This window comes from Galeopterus variegatus, unplaced genomic scaffold, assembly GCF_000696425.1.
Source record: "Galeopterus variegatus unplaced genomic scaffold, G_variegatus-3.0.2 Scaffold16108, whole genome shotgun sequence".
Taxonomy (NCBI): Eukaryota; Metazoa; Chordata; class Mammalia; order Dermoptera; family Cynocephalidae; genus Galeopterus; species Galeopterus variegatus.
The window spans coordinates 9,333-28,281 of NW_007742219.1; the positions used below are offsets into that span (position 1 = coordinate 9,333).

General features: G+C 33.8%; 1 protein-coding gene across 1 annotated transcript; it reads left to right on the plus strand.

Moving 5' to 3' along the window:
• Positions 1-2,802: 2,802 nt before the first annotated feature.
• On the plus strand, positions 2,803-18,151 carry LOC103582402 (disintegrin and metalloproteinase domain-containing protein 10-like; the record flags this gene model as incomplete). Its single annotated transcript, XM_008564006.1, has 4 exons — positions 2,803-2,903; positions 12,496-12,642; positions 15,722-15,814; positions 17,968-18,151. Coding segments are annotated over 4 exons (525 nt in total), but the record flags the coding sequence as incomplete, so codon positions are not given.
• Between the last annotated feature and the right edge of the window lie 798 nt (positions 18,152-18,949).

The following is an 18,949-nucleotide window of genomic DNA, read 5'->3' on the forward strand; positions in this document are numbered from 1 at the left end:
CCATGATTTAAGGGAAATCTAGCCAAAGAATTATGCCCCATTTTTAGTTACTAGGGACTGAACTATCCCAGTATTGAGGCAAAATAGTACAAAATAACTAATATCAAACTATAAACTTAGCTTTATGTAAGAGTTAAAACCACTAACAGAATTCCAAGGGATCAAATCTGTTAACTGCATAAGAGATTTCTGTATGTGCGTGTGTGTATATACACTTGTAATAAATTAACACCTCATATCTAGTAAAAGATGAGAATTGAAAATCTTGGTATATTACACTGTAAAACTTTTAAGCCTTTATTGTAGAATCTTATTCAATTTATGTTACATGGTATTATATTTTGACTTTTCCAAAGTCAGTTTTTGAAATGGCAAAATAAAAATATATCATTTTTTTTCTTTTTCAACACTTAGTAGTGTTAGTTTTCAACTTCAAAATCATTTAAACTTGTTCCATAGATATTGCAGTCCTAACTTTATTTTGAAAATTTGAAGCCTACAATGAAGTTAAAAGAATTGTACACAGTGAGCACATATATCCTTCTCCCAGATTTGCCAATTTTTAACATTTTGCACCACCTTCCCCATATACTTTTTTGGAGAATCATTTGAAAGTATGTTGCAGACCTACTTTTCAAATGATCATGAAACTTCACTGCTAAATACTTCATGCATCTCCTGAGTATGAATATTTTCTTAAAGAGCAATAATAATATTTCAGTCCTAAAAGATTATCACTAATTCAATATTATTATTTAATATACAGTCTGTAAAAATTCTATACAATCTATTAAATTTCTCCAGTTGTCCAAAAAGTACCTTTTTTGCATTTCTTTATGATGTCTCTGTTAGTGTCTTAATTTATGCCAGGCTCTCCCACTCTCTAATTTTTCTGTTTTTAAATGATGTTGTTTTATTTTTCTTACGTCTAAGTCAGTGACTTATAGAATGTTCTTACTTCCCGGTGTGTATGATTGTTGACTCATGATTAGATTCAATTAATATCTTTTGGCAAGAATACTGCCTAGGGGAAGCTGGGCATTTCTTACTGCATCACAACAGAAGGCATATAACAGTACGTCGTCCTGCTATTGGTAATGCTAAATTTGATCACTTGGTAAATGAAGTGGTAATCACTGTATTTCTGTGGTCTTAAGGTACCATTTTTCTTTATAATTAATAAGTAATCTGTAGGGTAACACTTTCAGAGACTATGTATATCCTGTTCCCTCACAGCTTTCACCTACCTAATGGTTTTAGCATCCATTGATATTCCTTGCCTAAATCAGTTTAGACATGTGGGGTTTCAAAATGGTAATTTTAACTGTTATTCCTTTCACATTTATTGATTGAATTTTACAGTTGTTACCATCTTGATCTCTGATAAAAACTAATTTAAATCAGAGCTGTTAAGCAAAGCAGAGGGATAAATACTGAATGTACTCACTTATAAGTGGGACCTAAGAGAGAAAGAAGGAAGGAAAAAAAGACCACGGTGGTGCGTTGGACTTGCAGAGGGAGAGAACATACCTAGGGATACAAAGTGGAGTGGGGAAAGGGGTTGGGGGGTGAGGTTGTGGATAATTGGGATAATTGAATGGGGGACATGGGGTATAATCACAATTTGTGGTAGTGGACATGCTGCCAGTATGGATCTGGCCATCACATCTTGGGCACGAGTGGTGACAATTAGCTTTGTATCCCATGAATATTTATAACCAATAAAAAAAAAGAATTAGTGAAACGATATAAACGTTTGTGACCTAGAAAAAAAAAATCAGAGCTGTTATATCAGTGTAGGTAGGTTGTTCATAACCCCTACTTCCTACTGCCAGCTTAGATTTGTATTCCCATATTTAACTAGTATTTCCAATGAAACACTAGTGTTCATTTGAGGTTCTAGATTTTCTGAAGAAACTACCTGCAGTATATAATCATATTGCTGTGTATTACACTTACAAACTGCTTAGGGATGTTTCGGTGCTTCCTCTTATACCCATGTCTTGGTATTTTATTTTGCCAGTTCTCTTAATTGTGGTTAGTAGATTGAATTACAAAATATGTTCATTAACTAAGGAGGACCTTGACAAGGGAGAACTATGTAGAACTTTGAGAGAGGAATAAACTTTTAAATGACCAAGCTAAATCAAACAGTTGTCTGGAAATAGAACCATTCAGTTTAGGATAAATTAATCACTGCTTAATTATGATGAGAAAATAAATGATAAAATAGTTATTGGTTTGTAAAGCATTCACTTGAATTACACACTGAATAAATTTTAAACTCAGTCTACTTTCACCATGCCATGGAGCATGTTTCCAGGTCACTTTTCCTTGAGTCCAGTTGGTATTCGTGAAAGGAATTCAAGCCAAATATAACACTTTATTAGTCTAGTTGTAGTTCAGGTTGAGAGGGCTTTTTACATTTGCAGCATAGGAAATTCAATGTGTCTGAAGGGAAACTTATAAATTACAAATAAGGTAAATTGCATTCTTAAGATGCTTTATATATCTAAACTGGAAAAGGTTGGGAAAGTTAAATCCAGAGTAAAGAGTGATTATTGTTCTTTTTAAAAATTTGCAAATCATCCATAGGACAGAAAGCTAAAGACCAGTGATTTTTACTGAGGGAGAACTTAGGAAACTGCCAGTTTTAAAATTAAAATGTCTGGCATAATGCTTTTCCTATAGGTGCTCAGTAGCATTTATGGCTTTCATAAATTTTGACAGTTCATTTTTTATTTATAAGATAATTGATTATATCTAAACATGTGACAATAATGATATTTCTTCATGTTTCAGACTATCCCCATAAATATGGTCCACAGGGGGGCTGTGCAGATCATTCTGTATTTGAAAGGATGAGGAAATACCAGATGACTGGAGTAGAGGAAGTAACACAGGTAAAGATTTTAACATTAGTTTGCATTTAAAAAATGGAAAGGAACTTGGGCATGTGTTTCTGCACTTAAAAATGTATGTTCTAGAATTTCTGAAAGATTTATACCGACGTGGGGAAATATTTGTATTTTTTAATGCTCAGAGAGGCTAGAAAATTTGCCAATAATAAAGAGGTGGTGCTGAGATTTGAATACAAATCTGTGTGACTCAGCATTATGTTACTTGTACAAAATATACTCTGTCTTACATGTCCTATCATAAAATTTAATAACTTAAATCTGAACTTATGTTTTATATAAATGTAGATATTTGTAATAGTGTTAAAAGAAAGGTGACTGTATTAGTCCTTTTCTGTTGCTTATAACAAAATACTCAGAACTGGGTAATTTATAAGAAACCAAATTTATTGCTTAGAGTTTAGCAGGCTGGGAAGTCCAAAGTCCAGGGTACACATCCAGTGAGGGTCTTAGTGGTGGCAACAGTGACCCAGCAGTCTCACATGGCAGAAAATGCAGAACAGAGAAAGAGATAGTTCCTCATGCACTATTCTTTTAAAGCCCTCAGAACCATGCCCATATCTGCCATTATTAGTCCATTCACTACAATATGGTCCTACAATCTAATCACCTTTCAAGGCCCTGCCTTTCAATGACCATAATAGGATTTCCCACCCTCTTTACACTTGTCACAGTGGGGATAATTGTTTTGGAGGGACATTCAACCTAAGGCAATGAACAACTGGCCCTGGTCTGGCTGGGGGTTCCCAGTTTTAATGCTGAAAGTTCTATGTCCCTAGACAAACCAGGATGGCTGATCACTGTAGTAGAAATATCAGTGCTTTTGATATTTCAACTGTATGTTTTTTGCCATTTGACTTTTGTTCTTTTATTCGTTTTTTTTTTGCCTTCTCCTTCTTTTAGGTGAAATATAGCTATTCAAAACATAAGTTCAAAAAAACCCCATTTTTTCTTATATGAGAAAAGATTTATGATATATTTTGGACATCCTTTATAAAAGTAGTAGGGTGGAGTAATGTTTCTTGAGCCATGCAGATTTGTATTCACATCTATTTCTTGATTTGCAAAATGGCATAAACAGTTCTATTTCAGGTAACTCTATCTTGAGTATTGAGATTTTATTCTTGTATTTATTGAACAAATATGCATTGATCTTTTGCCCTATGTTAGAGACTGTGATAGATTCTGGGAATATGTGGTGATTAAGATGAAGGCTTGTTTTCAAAAAGCTTTTAGTTTAATTGGAGACACAGAGAAACAATCAAGGTAGTAAGAGATAGAGAAGATTAAGCACAGGTGATACTCAACACAGAAGAAGAATTGCTAACCTAGCCTTTGAAGTATTTGAGGGCAATAATCAGAAACTAAAAGAATAAACAGGAGTTAGGTTAGCCATGAGCAAATGGAAGGAATATTCCAAAGCAGTAGGAATAGTACATAGAAAGGCCAGAGAGATAGAACTGTAAATAATCTTTAACTTTGGGGTGGAGTCCAAGACTGGAGTCTGGGAGACTAATTAGAAGTTATTTGCAGTTATCCAGTTGAGAGGTGATAGTGGCTTTTATCATCAATGTGGATAGAGGGGACTGAGATTTCAGATTGCTACATATGATAGGAGAGTTTAGCACAGTGGCCTGATATAACATTACTCTACAAAAGTAGGTTGCATTTATATGTATCAGCAGTAGACTACCAGAAATATAACAAAAGATGACATTATTAATAGTATCAGAATATATCACATATTGCAGAATAAATGTAACAAAGAATTACAAGACCCATATGAGGAAAGTCATAAAACTTTTATAAGAAATAAAGAATTGATTTTAAATAAATGGAGAGATATATACTATATTAATAGGAAATAATATTTAATATCATAAAAATGTCAGTTCTCCCCATATTGATTTATAGACTCAATGCAAGTCAAATAAAAATCACAACAGACTTATTCACAACATCCAGTGGGTATAAAACGTTTTACAGAAAAGTAAGGACTAAAGTTGAGCCCATCTAAAGGTGGTGAGCAGGAAAGAGAGATTTACCCTAGAAGGTATTAAGACTGATGGAAATTGAGTGTGATATTAGCCCAGTGATGAACAAATTGACTAGGGGAATCAAATAGAGTGCTCAGGAACATACCTACACCTGTATGAACTTTTGTTATGTGGTAGAGATGTAATTTCAAATAAGTGAGGAAAAGTAAGGACCATTGAATAAATGGAGTCAGAAAAATGTTTATCCATTTGGAAAAAAATGAAGTTGGGTCTTCATCTCACATCTTATTTAAAACAAAACTATAGATGGATTAAAGTATTAAATGCCTAAAATAAAAACTTTGAAACTATTAGAGTGCAGATTTCTCTTTCCTGCTATTTTGGAGTAACTTGTATCCATCTAGGCCTCGTGCAAAAAACAACTGGAAAACTGAAAACATATGTGAAACAATTGTTTTCAAACGTTGGAGAACAGGCAGTGCAGTACTGAGATCTCTGAAAGTGAAGAAATAAGTATCTCTGATTTTCCTGACTGACCGGAGTCCAACTTTCAGGTATGGCACAGGGAAGTGGATCTCAGGAAGAGGAAGTAATACACAGCAATTTTGCTGATTTGAAGGGTCAGAAGTCAAAGTTCAGGAATGCTGAGATGTCTGGATTTAAGGCCAGAGTACCTGAGAGGGAAGAGCTACGCTGAGAAAAAGCTCCAGATACCTGCACAGGGGTTACCTCACATCTTAACTGAATACTAAGCTGTGCCTGCACAGGGTGAGATTCTATGAAAAAAAACTACTGGGGAATCTATGAATGACTTATCAGAAATTACACTTGATAGAGATCCCAAGCCATGGTAGGAGTAGGACTAACCTAGCCCTAAAGTAATGGTTACTTCACATCTGTCCTAACCAAGCAGAAAAATAAGCCTCAAAAAAGTCAAGGTGATTTTCAAATAAATAAGCTGCCTGTCAGAAGAAAAGCTCAATAATACTTGTCAGAGGAGGACACTAAATATGGATACTCAAGAATGTAACATTCACAACATCCAGCATTCAAAGAACATTTCTGGGTAACAAGAAACTGAATATGATCCATAATTAGGAAAAAATACCCACTCAGATGGAAACAACCAGAAATTACAGGTATTAGCAGATAAGGATTTTAAAATAACTATTATCAATATGTTCAAAGAATTGAAGGAAGACATGAACACACAGAGGAGATAATATAAATTATAATAAAGAACCAAATAGCACTTCTAGAACTGAAAAATGTGTTATCTGAAGTGAGAAATTTAACGGATAGGCTTAAGAGCAAATTAATTACTGCAGAGGTCAACATGAGTAAATGCAAATAAAGGACAGTAAAACAAATAGACACTCTCCAAATCTAAATAGAGAGAGAGAAAATAATGAGTCCAGGAGGAGGAGATGTGGAAAAAAATATTTAAGAATTAATGCCTCCAGATTTTTAAGATATGAAGAAAAATTTCAATCCATGATTCAAGAAGCTCAAAGAAACTCAATCAGGATAAACACAAAGAAAACTATACTAGGGTATATTATAATTAAATTATTGGAAAAAACCTGAAAATAAGAAAATTATAAAAGCAGGCAAAGAAAAGAAAATACATTTACATACAGGGGAATAACGATAAGTATAACTGCTGACTTCTCATCACAGTGCAAACTGGAAGATATAGAATGACATCTTCGCAATATTGAAAGAAGACCTGTCTAACTTGGATTCTATATTCTGTGAAAATAATGTTTTTTAAAATGAGGGCAAATTTAATGTCTTTTTAGACAAACAAAAACTGAGAGAATTTGTCTCTAGCAGTTCTACAATTGCAAGAAATATTAAAGGAAGTTCTTTAGGTAGAAATAGGATATCAGATCTATACAAAGGATTGAAGAGCATAAAATAGTAAATATGTAGGTAAATATAAAGGAATTTTTTTCTCATATAAAAAATGTCTTCAAGAGATTATTACTTAAATCAAAATAATAATGTATAGTGGGTTTTTGTAATATACAAATAGTCAAAATTTCTGACAGTAGCACAAGGGACCCGAGAAGGAAGGATGGAAGTATATTGTGTTTCTCATGCTATAGGTGAAGTGGTATAATTTTGGCAGTAGACTGTGCTATGTAAAAGATGCATCTAGCAAACTGTAATACAGGAGTCAGCAAACTACAGCTTGTGGGTCAGCTGTTTGTTTTTGGAAGTAAAGTTTTATTGGAATACAGTTATACCCATTTATCAATATATTTTCTATGGCTGCTTTTGCACTGTAGTGGCAGAGTTGAGTGGTTGTGACAAAGACCTTTTGCTCTGAAAGTCTAAATGTTTACTATCAGGCTTTTTGAGAAAAAGTTTGCAATAATGTCCCCTGCCCTGGAGCAATCACTGGGGAAAAAAAAAAAGAGAGAGATAGAGTTGGTAGGCTAATAAAAGAAATCAAATGTAATTGAAAGTACTCAGTTAATGAAAAGAAGGTAGGAAAAGAGAAAACAGGAGCAAAGAACAGATGGGACAAATAGCAAGTAAATACCAAGATGGAAAGTTTGAATCTAACCATATCAATGATTACATTAAATGTGAATGAACTACACACATTAATGAAAAAGCTGAGATGATTAGAATGATTAAAAAAGCAAGACAAAATCCATCTAAAAAAGTGCAATTTAAATATAAAGATAGAGTTTAAAAGTAAAAGGATCCAAAACAGTCATCATATAAGCACTAATCATAAGAATGTTAGAGTGACCATATCAATATCAAACAGTATATTTCAGTTCACAGAATATCACTAGAGACAAAGACATCTCATAATGACAGAAGTGTCACTATTGAGAAGAAATAACAGTTTTAAATGTTAGTTAATAGTGCAGTTAATAGAGCTATGAAATACATGAAGGAAAAATGACAAAATTGAAAGGAGAAATAGATAACCCCACAAATTATAGTTGGAGATCACACTCATTTCTTAGTAGACAACTTTATGGATTGATAGAGCAAATAGACAGAAAATCTGTAAGGATTTAAAACACTTGAACACCACTAGCAAACAGCCTGACCTAATTGACATTTATAGAACTCTGCTCAACAGTGGCAGAATACACATTCTTTACAAGTGCACAGGGGACATTTATGAAGCATATACTAGGTCATGAAACAAGTCTTGATAAGGTTAAAAGGATTGAAGTTACACAGAATAGTTTCTTAAGTCTCAGGGGAATTAAATTAGATATCCGTAACACAAAACCTGGAAAATCCCCCAATAATTTGGAAATTAAGCCATACACTTCTAAGTAATGCAGTTTGAAACCATTTTGAACTGAGTGATAACAAAAACACAACATATTTGTGAGTTTCAGCTAAAGCAATGCTTAAAGGAGAATTTAAAGCTTTAAATGATCATATTAGAAAAGAAGATCTAGAAAATAATCATACAAGCATCCACCTTAAAGAGCTAGACAAGGAAGTGCAATTTAAAATCTTAAGTAGAAGGAATAAAGAAAGCAACAGGTAAGAGTAGATAGATATCTTTCAGGTAGAAGATAAGCACAGAAAGATCAGTTGAAAATATTGATATAATTGATAAACTTCTAAGCTATTCTGAACAAGAAATAAAGAGAAAACAAATTAACAATATCAGAAATGAAAGAGGGGATATTTCTGTAGACACTGGTAGTTTAAATACATATTTTGGACACCTTGAGCCTGTATCAATTTGATAGGCAAATTCCTTTAGAGACAAATTAGGAAAAACAACACAAGCAGTAGTAGAATATGTGTGCGTGTGTATGAATGAGGTTAAATTGGTTAGTAATTTTCTGTCAAAGAAAACTTCAAGCCCAGATGCAACTTTACTGTTGAATTCAAATACTTAAGAAGAAATATCAATCTTAAGTCATTGTTAAAGTCCTCAAGAAAGTAAAGAAGGGAAAACTTTCAACACATTTTATGAGGCCAATATTACCTTGACGTTCATACCAGACAAAGACATTACAAGAAAACTAACGGACAGGCCAGTATCCCTCATTAACATAGATGTAAAATTTCTTGACAAATGATTCTAAAAGCTATATTGGAATGTAAAGGACCTAGAATAGCCAAGCTAAAACTACAACTTGTAGGAGAAAACAGGAGCATTTTTTGTGACTTCGGGATAAATAACAATTTCTTAGGGCAAAAAAATACCCTAACAAAAAAAAAAAATGTATAAATTGGACTTCATTGAAATTAAAAACTGCCTCAAAAGATACAGTATAAGAAAATGTAACAACAAGCTAGGGACAAAGAAATCTGTAACTGGTTGTGATTAATTAATGTAAACACCACCGCACTTGGACCACATAACTCAATTTTTTAAAAATGCACAAACCCGAATTAAAAAAATGAATGAAGCATTTGAAAAGACACTTCATAAAAGAAGATATCAAAAATATTTTGGATTTTGAGGTAGAGAAACACTTTGAATAAGACTTAAAATCTCTGACTATAAAAAAGATTGAAAATTAAGAGTGAAAGACACCTTAAAGTCAAGACTGAAAGATATCTTAAAGTGAAAATAAGTTATAAATTTTGAGAAATATTCACAATGCATAAAATTAATAGAGAATTGTCTTTAAGAAATAGAGAAGTATTTCTTCTGCTTAGAACAACTAATAAAAACCAACCTGGCCTCAAAATATAAATATTTAAAACATATATAAATGTTTATATATGTGTCTACATGTATGTGTCTGTGTCTGTGTATGTGTGTGTGTATATCTATTTGAAGGAATTGGAAAAATAACATAGCTTTGAAGAATTATGGGGCCAAGATTTTAGAAAAAATGTACACCTAAAAAGGTGAGCTTGGAATTTGGGGCTAACTTTTCTCCAGGAATGTCTTCCAGTTCCTGAAGAGATACCTGAGGTGAGCAGAACTGTCCAGACTCATGAGGCCAAAGATAATTTTGTTTAGGGCCTGCCCAGAAGAACTTAGATTGGGACCTTGAAGGGTTGCTCGCTAGGAGTAAGGGTGAATCAAAAAGTGTCCAGTGTCCCTTGATGAGGATTGAAGTTTCACATTATATCTTCTTAGTCCCTGATTGGATTAAGGTGATCAAAAATTGCTAGTATATGGGCCGGCCCGGTGGCGCACTGCTACAGTGCGCCGCTTGGGAGCGTGGCGGCGCTCCAAGAAAGGAGAGTATATAACAGGCATAAATAATAAATAATAAAATTGTAGGTTTATTTGTAGATAAATAATAAAATTGTAGGTTTAAACCCAAATATATTAGTAGTTATATTAAAGACAAATGGATTACATGCACCAATTAAAGGTAAAGATCATCAGACTGGATTTAGCAAAAACAACACAAACTCTGTTTGTTTTACAAAAATTTCCCCTAAAATATAAGGATCTAGAAAAGTTGAAAGTACAAGGATGCAAGACAAAACTTGCTGACTCCAGCAAAAATTATATTAACATCAGACAAAGTAGGTTTTAAGGCAAAAAAGCATTACTAAAATAGATATGTCATAATGATAAAAGGGTCAGCTCCCCAGGCTGTTAAAAGTCTTAAATTTCTGTCCATAATACCATAGCTTCAAAATACATAAAGCAAAACTCAACAAAACTAAAAGGAGTTTAGAAAGATCATATAATGGGAGATTTTAATCCATTTCTCTATAACTAAGAGAACAGTCAGACAAAAAATAAAATCCAGTAAAGATGTGGAAAATCTGATCCACTTGATTAATAAACTTGACCACTTTTATGTTAATTTCTCTGCTTGGAAGACTCCTTCATATTTAAGATTGACTTCTTAATTTAAAATTTTTCTTTAAAGAGTATTTTCACATTAGAACATTGTTTTTTTTTTTGTGGAGAAGAAAATCTTGCATATATAACTTCAACAGTAGCTAAGATTAACATAACTCCTTTTTGTATAGAAAAATATGATTGTAAGTATGAACTGCATTTCACAAATATGTGCACTTGAAATGCTTCTCAATATCATTTATAAATTCTACAGACTGGCACCTAGAGACCATCTAAATGAAAATCCCGAACAAAATAGCATTAAAAGTACACATAGGAGGCTTTTACCCCAAATATTGTTCTATTTAGGACTGTAGTATCTAGCTTTTTCAGTAGTATTGGTACTCAGCTATAATACAAACTTCCAAAAAATTAAATTTTATTGTGTGTATTCAAGGTATATAACGTGATGTTATGGGATGGAAATAAACAGCAAAATGTTTATTGTGGTGAAGCAAAGTAATATATCCATCATTTCACATAATTACCCATTTTTTGTGTGTGTTGGTGTAATACAAATTTTTAACTTTGTATATGTTCACATGGAATAATCAAGGGAAAAGGAAGATATAAAAGGTGAGTGTAAATTTGGAATTGTGGCTTAAAATTTAATTTGGGTTCTATTTTACTGTGTTATCAAAATTCACTTAAGATGATGCTTTTAGATGTTGACAAATATTTGACTGCTTGCTTAGATTCAATAACAGTGGTAATTATTTAAAGAAATACTTATTGGGTGTCTACTGTTTCCTGCTAAGTTTGTGTTAGGTGATAGCAGTATAGTGAGCAGATAGAGATAGTTTCTTTTTTCTGGAACTTATATTCTAGTAGTGGTTGAAGTGATGGTGGTGGGTGGAGGCAGAAATTAAGCAAGTAATCATACAAGGTTGTACTGTGTAAGAGACATGGGTACATGGTTCTGTGAAGTAGTATAATGGATGAACTGATCTTCTCTAAGTCTGAAGAAAGACATTAGAAGAGGCAACATTAGCATGTGCAAAGACTGTGGTAGGAGACAGACTGTGTTGGAGGATTGGAAAGAAAGCTTATGTAGCTATACCAAAGAAGGTTGGGTAATGTAGTAGGATCTCCCTGTAAAGTAATATGGAATGAGAAGAAGCTGTACAGGTAAATAGAGGCTATGCAGTGTTGATTCAGTGGAGCATGTATAGAATTTGGGGCTTTATCCTTAGAGCAATAGGAAGACATTGAAATACGCTATGTAGCAAGTGGGTATTCAAATTTGCATTTCAGAAAGATTGCAGTATGAAATATAGATTGAAAGCTAATAGTAGATCTAGATTGATTAAATCAATCTTATTGCAGTACTTCAGATAAGAAGTAATGGTAGTTTGGACCAGAGTGGTAGAGGCAGAGATAATGGGAAGATTCCCCTAGGTATTTATGAGATAAGTTGGACAGGACTGGGTGGTAGATTGGGTATTAGATGGCAGGTAGAAGATGATGTCAAAGCATTATAAACTACTGTAAGACATGCTTTTGATTTAAATGAATACATATTAAGAGGATCATTTTGAGAATGTTTAAAATTGAAGGAGTTGCTTGACTAAATGAGTCATCTATACGGAGGATATTATGAGACTAAAAGTGATGTTTATGAAGAATTTTTAATGGCATTGGAAACACCTTTGGTGTTACATAATAAAGCAGAGTATGAAATTGTTTATAATATGTATTCTTAACTATATAAAATTGTGATACTGAAGCATGCTATTTATCAGAAATGACTGTTTTTGACATATAGACAACTAAAGAAGAACATGCTAATGGTCCAGAACTTCTAAGGAAAAAACGTACAACTTCAGCTGAAAAAAATACTTGTCAGCTTTATATTCAAACTGATCATCTGTTCTTTAAATATTATGGAACACGAGAAGCTGTGATTGCCCAGGTATTTATAATTATGCATTATTTAAAGAGTTCTCATATTGTTTTGTTATACCTATGTTTTCCTTTAAAAATTAAAGGAAAGTTAATGAACGTATATCTCTTTTAGGGGAAAAAAGGGTATGTATTTTCAGTTGTGATGTGGTAAAATATTTAAGATAAGTTGTTGCTTTGTGTTGCTTCGCCCCCCACGGGTTTGTCACCCCACTTCCTCTGGGTGACGGAGATGCAAAGGATTACTCAAAGCCCATCTCTACTGAGCAGTGAGAGGCCCTGAAGTGGTTAATCTCCCACAGGAATCCCTTCCTTGGGAAATTAACACCGAATTGGAGTTCTCTTCCTGCATTTATTTTCCAGACCAGGAAGTTACAGGAAGAGACATAGGTGGGGTTATAGTTTAACAGTATAGGCTGGTAACTTTCAGTGAAACATGCCAGATGACATTCCAGTAGACAGTTAAGTGGTCCTATCAACAACAGTTTGATCTTAGCAAACATTCCTTCTTAACTGCAATTTTTCAGTGTCTTTACATAACAATCAGTAACTAGTCTGTCTTTGAGCCAGCAACCTGCTGTGCCGCAATCCTTATCTTGCAAGAGACTTATACCCTGAGGGAAATTTCCAGTCCTCCGCAAGGTCAATATTTGAAACTGCAAGGCTTTGGAAAACCAGGCCCTGTGAAGTACATATGCTTTATAGTATATTCCACAATAAGTACACAGGTAACTGAAAGACCAGTTAGGATATTTTAGTGTCATTTAAAAGAGGGATATAAGAAAATGATTTCCTGAAGGAGATGATGACACCAAAGCTTAGCTTTGAGAGTTGAATTTTCATTTGCAGTCATGAAGGAGGGAAGGATAGAAGAATCCTTCCAACCGTGTTTAATTTCTATTCTGTTTTCTCATTGAACTTAGCACTTTCTAATTTACATTATTATTTGCACTTGTGTCTTCATGAACCTTATTAAAATATACAAGTTCGAGGGTATCTGTCAAAATGTCCTTCATGTTGAAAGTACACAGTGAGAAAATGATTAATGCACTTTTGACTCAAAGAATTTGAGACTGAGGGTGGAGGTACCACTAGTATAAATGATGAATTCATTTTGGTGGTAGGGATGAGCTTGTTTTTGGACATGTGTAAAAACCGGGTGATCATTCTTTTAGGATATTGAAAATGTGGATCTGGATCTTGGGGAAGGTTAGCCTTGAGCTTTCTGCATGGAATTAAAGAGTACAAAAGAGTTAAAATGTGGGGGAGAGAATGAAATTGAAAGTGAAGAAACTAGGGGATATCTGTATATAGTGAATATGATGAGGAAGAGAAACTAGTAAAGAAAAATATAATAGAGAGGTAGGAAATTGGGATTAGCCAAGGAACAAACAAGTTTTAAGATAAAGTGCATCACTAATTGAATTACATTGCAGAGATATCAAAGAAAATGATTACAAAAACTAGTTGATTTTTAGTTGCTAGAAGATTATTGATTAATTTTAAGCAAACTTTTAGTAGAGTTGTAGCGATGAAAACATTGCAAACAGTAAGGAATGGGTTGGCAGAGGGAGTGAGGATTTCAAGAAATGTGAAAAATAGATTAAAAATATGGTGGCTTAGAAATAACATGGAATATTTGGGGATAAAGAGGGTATAGGGGAATATATGAGCAAGTTAGTAGGAAGAGGAAAACAATTCAGTAGAGAAACAATGTAAGATATAAGAGAAAGAAATACATTGGTGTTCTTGAATATCCACAATGTCTTTTGAAGAAAAACAACATTCAGTAAGGATTGGGGTCAGGAATAAAGAGAAATTACTGTTTAAGGAAGAGTTACACTTTGCAGAAGATAGGGATGGATAAAGATAGGGAAATTGAAGGTAAGGAGAGGGGGAAGTCAAGATGAACTCTCAGTAAAGTATGAGGTATAATCATCTATGTAGAAATGTTTGAACCACCACTGTTGGAAATGGAGTTGAAATAGTGAGAATTGGATAAGGGAATTGCTAGGACCTAGCCGAGTGAGGTTATACAGCATGAATTTGTGATGGATCCTATCAGTACTATTATGACTTTCATTAGCAATATTTGGCAGCTTGGGCTACTTTTGAAATCATTATTAATGCTTTTACTTGACTATCTTATTTTATATTTATATAGTTTTTTTGAACATAGATTTGAAAGTATACATACATATTTCACATCAAAGGTAGTGAGAGTGCTTTTTGTCAGTGAAGTTGGGGAGGTTGTTTATGGAGTGGTTTAGAAGCTGGTGAGTTTAGTTGGGAATCAGCTAGGTAAATATGTGCTTTTTGTGTTATATCACTGTGCTTATCTCTTTCTAGAATTTAGCAAAATCTGTCAAATCTTTGGTTTTTTTGGTGGCTGGCTGGTAAGGAGATCTGAACCCATTGGCTTTGAGTGTTATAACACCGTGCTCTATCTAACCAACTGAGCCAACTGGCCAGACTGAATTTAGCGAAATCTGAATGTATCTTTTTAATATTTGTTTTATCTCTCTCCTCCCATCCCCCACTATAGTAAACCTCTATATATTTATAAGGACCTTCTCTATTTTGTTCACCACTACATCTGCAGCACCTAAAATAGTGCCTAGTGTATAAAAATGATCAATAAAGCTTACAGAATATGTACTAGTGGAGCAGTTGAAGGACTAAAGTCAGGGAATGACTGAGTGTCCTGATATTATCAGGAAAACTTTTTCAGAAAATGTTTGGGCTGAGTCTGAAGGACAAATAAAGATTACCTAGGCATAACTAAACAGCGTGTGAAAAGGCATAAATGTGGACCTGGTAGGATGGATTGATGAAACAGAGTTTTTATATGACTGAAGCAAGAGTGCATGTTTATTTTTGGCCAGAGAAGAATCTGGAAAGACATAGAATCTCTCCTCTTAGGCCCAGCTTACTAATTTTTTTTCATACTCTGTCCAGTTTATGATGGTAGACATTTTAAAATTTGAATGTGGTGGAGCATGAATAATTCTTGATTTTGGAAATATAAATTTATAATCTTTTTATATTTCAACATTGCCTCTAAAATGTTGGTTTTTTTAAATCAATAGATATCCAGTCATGTTAAAGCGATTGATACAATTTACCAGACCACAGACTTCTCCGGAATCCGTAACATCAGCTTCATGGTGAAACGCATAAGAGTAAGGAACTTCAGTAGTTAAAAACATTAAAAAAGCGAAACAGTAAGGATCATGTTTACAAAAAGAAAAATGCTTTTCTTTTACTTCATTTTTATGCATTAAATAGTTTAAATTAAATTGTATCTACTGATGTAGTTTATCTTTACTCTTGGGTTTTACACATACACATACACACGCACACACAGAGATACTTGGAATTATGATTTAAGAATTAAATCTAAAGGGCCTTAATCTGGACTATAGTAGAGTTAAAGCAGTACTGTTTCCTACCTAACCAATTAACACACCATTAAGAAAGCCCTAACCTCTTAATAACTACAGTTTAACTACTTGACTTTGTTTCCCCCAACATTATCTTCCAGTTTCTTAAGCTTTGCCTTGTGTGGTATTCTTCAAGATTTGCCTTGTGTCCTTGGTGCTTGCTCCAGGGGAGAGGGAGGATAGATGCAGTATTTAAATAAAATTAGAAGCTGGAAAAACAGTACTGTTATCTTCTTGAAACTTCACAGCTCACACTAATATATATCGTTTTGAGAAGTCCTTCAGGAAAGAAACCCCTATTTTTCTAAACTAATTTGACCATGGGACCTTTTTTTTTTTTGTATTAACATCAACTGAGACTCCAAAAAACTACAGAACACATTTTGAGAAATGCTAATCCAGAGCCACAGGGTCACCAATTATTAATTTTAATGTTATAAATTATAAATAAGTGTCAAATTACTGAAACAATGGGCTAATTGTTTCAGAAATTTTCTGAATTTTCTAAATATGTGTGTTTAGCTTTTAAGAATCTGAATTTATAAAGTAGATATACATCTGAGTTAAATAAAAAAGTAACTCTTTTATAATAAAATTATTTGCCACGGAGTTTCTTTATATTTATGCTCTCCATTTTTCTTAAAATGGGTTTACTAGGTAAAAAAAAAATGTACGTGGATACTTCAAAAAGTTCATGGAAAAGTAGAATTAAAAGTTAATACGAATCTTCCGATGAACTTTTTGAAGTCCCATCATATATCCTAGAAGATTTTAGTGAATATATGTATTTAATTACATAGCTGTAGGTGGTTCTTATTTTTACAGGTAGTATGGTTAAATCTTAAATTGGATTGTCTTAAGGTGAAATATAGTTTGTAAGAAATGTTCATAATCAGTTGCTTTCATGTATTTTGAGAGCAGATAAACCCTTAAATGAGCAACTAAAAGTGATAAGTGGTGTTAAGTATTGCTGTTTAGCAGGCAGAGCAATAAAATGCAAAGTAGTGAAAAGTAGAGAACATTTGAACAAATATTAGTGAAGCACTTTTTTTTTTTGAGTAAAATGATTTGCATTGTGAAGAAATGCTTGTGTACAAATGAATAATGTGGCAGTTGGTTGTTTTCAGATCTTAACTGACATTAAAACTTCAGTTTAGTAGAAGTTTGGCATTAGAACAGATTATTCTTCAGATTGTGAAGGAGGAACCTGTACTGTGAGTACAGCAGCTAAGTATCAAAAGAAACATACTGGAGGAACTCAGCTTGGAATAATAAGAGAAGTGAATTGAAAGTAGAAAGAAAATAAAATTCTTGCCCATATTTGGGGGGAAAAAAGAGAACTTGCAGTTAGTCGGGCTTGATTCATGTGACTCCCAGCAAGGACAACCAAGAAAATGTTTTGTGTGCTGAACTGACAGTTTTGGATTCAATATCTATTTTATATTCTAGTAATTAGCTAAAATAATAGGTTTCTATATCATTAAACTTGTCACAATATGGGAGATTAGCACTAAAGGAGACTTGCTCAGATGATTAAATTTGAGAAACCATACTTCCTTTATTAGAGTATTTGAAATCAAAACTTGTTCTTTCTTTCCAAGTGTTCAGTGTTCAGGAATCTGGTGAATACTTGTACAGAAATTCAACATTTTTGATTTTAATTCCCTTTCTCTACCTTAATCCATCCTTCTTCCCTCCCTCCGTCTCGCCTCCTCTATGACCACTTTGGGTATAGGGGTAGTGGGAACAACCCTAGAAGCCTTAATTCAGGCCTGATTTCCCTTAGGCCCTGAGCATATTGTCCAGGTGAGTGCAGAAAGATGTTAGTAGAGACTTACACTAAAGCTCTGCTAATATTAATTGCTTTTTAAATTATTGTTTTGGATTTTTAGATCAATACAACTGCTGATGAGAAGGACTCTACAAATCCTTTCCGTTTCCCAAATATTGGTGTGGAGAAGTTTCTGGAATTGAATTCTGAGCAGAATCATGATGACTACTGTTTGGCCTATGTCTTCACTGATAGAGATTTTGATGATGGTGTTCTTGGTCTGGCTTGGGTTGGAGCACCTTCAGGTAGTTTCTTTATGTCTTAATACTTGAAACAAAAAGCAATTTTCAGGGCAGATTGAATTTTACAAACTATGGGAGAACATAATGCCTGCATAATATCTTAATATACACTACTTGGGTTAGGCAAGATTTATAAGAGATTTCTTTTTTTTTTTTTTGTCTTTTTCGTGACCGGTAAGGGGATCACAACCCCTGGTGTGGGGTCACCCGCACTGCGCTCAGCCAGTGAGCACACCGGCCAGTCCTATATAGGATCCGAACCCGTGGCGGGACTGTCGCCGCGCTCCCAGCGCCGCACTCTCCCGAGTGCACCACTGAGCCGGCCCAAGATTTATAAGAGATTTCTAAGCCTAATGTAAATGGCAAAATAGGTGAAGCAGCTCTGTGTTTTAAAATGAGTACAGGGAACCCAAATGGATTAAAGAACTAAATATCAATAAACAAAAACAATAAAACTTCTTAAAGAAAACATAGGAGAAACACTTCAGGAAGTAGGACTGGACACAGACTTCATGAATACGACCCCAAAAGCACAGGCAACCAAAGGAAAATAAACAAATGGGATTATATCAAACTAAAAAGCTTCTGCACAGCAAATAAACAATTAACAGTTAAAAGACAACGAACAGAGTGGGAGAAAATATTTGCAAAATATGCATCTGACAAAGGATTAATATCCAGAATATACAAGGATCTCAAACAAAAAAACAAATAACCCAATTAAAAAATGGGCAAAAGAGCTAAATAGGCATTTCTGTAGGGAAGATATACGAATGGTCAACAGACATACGAAAAAATGCT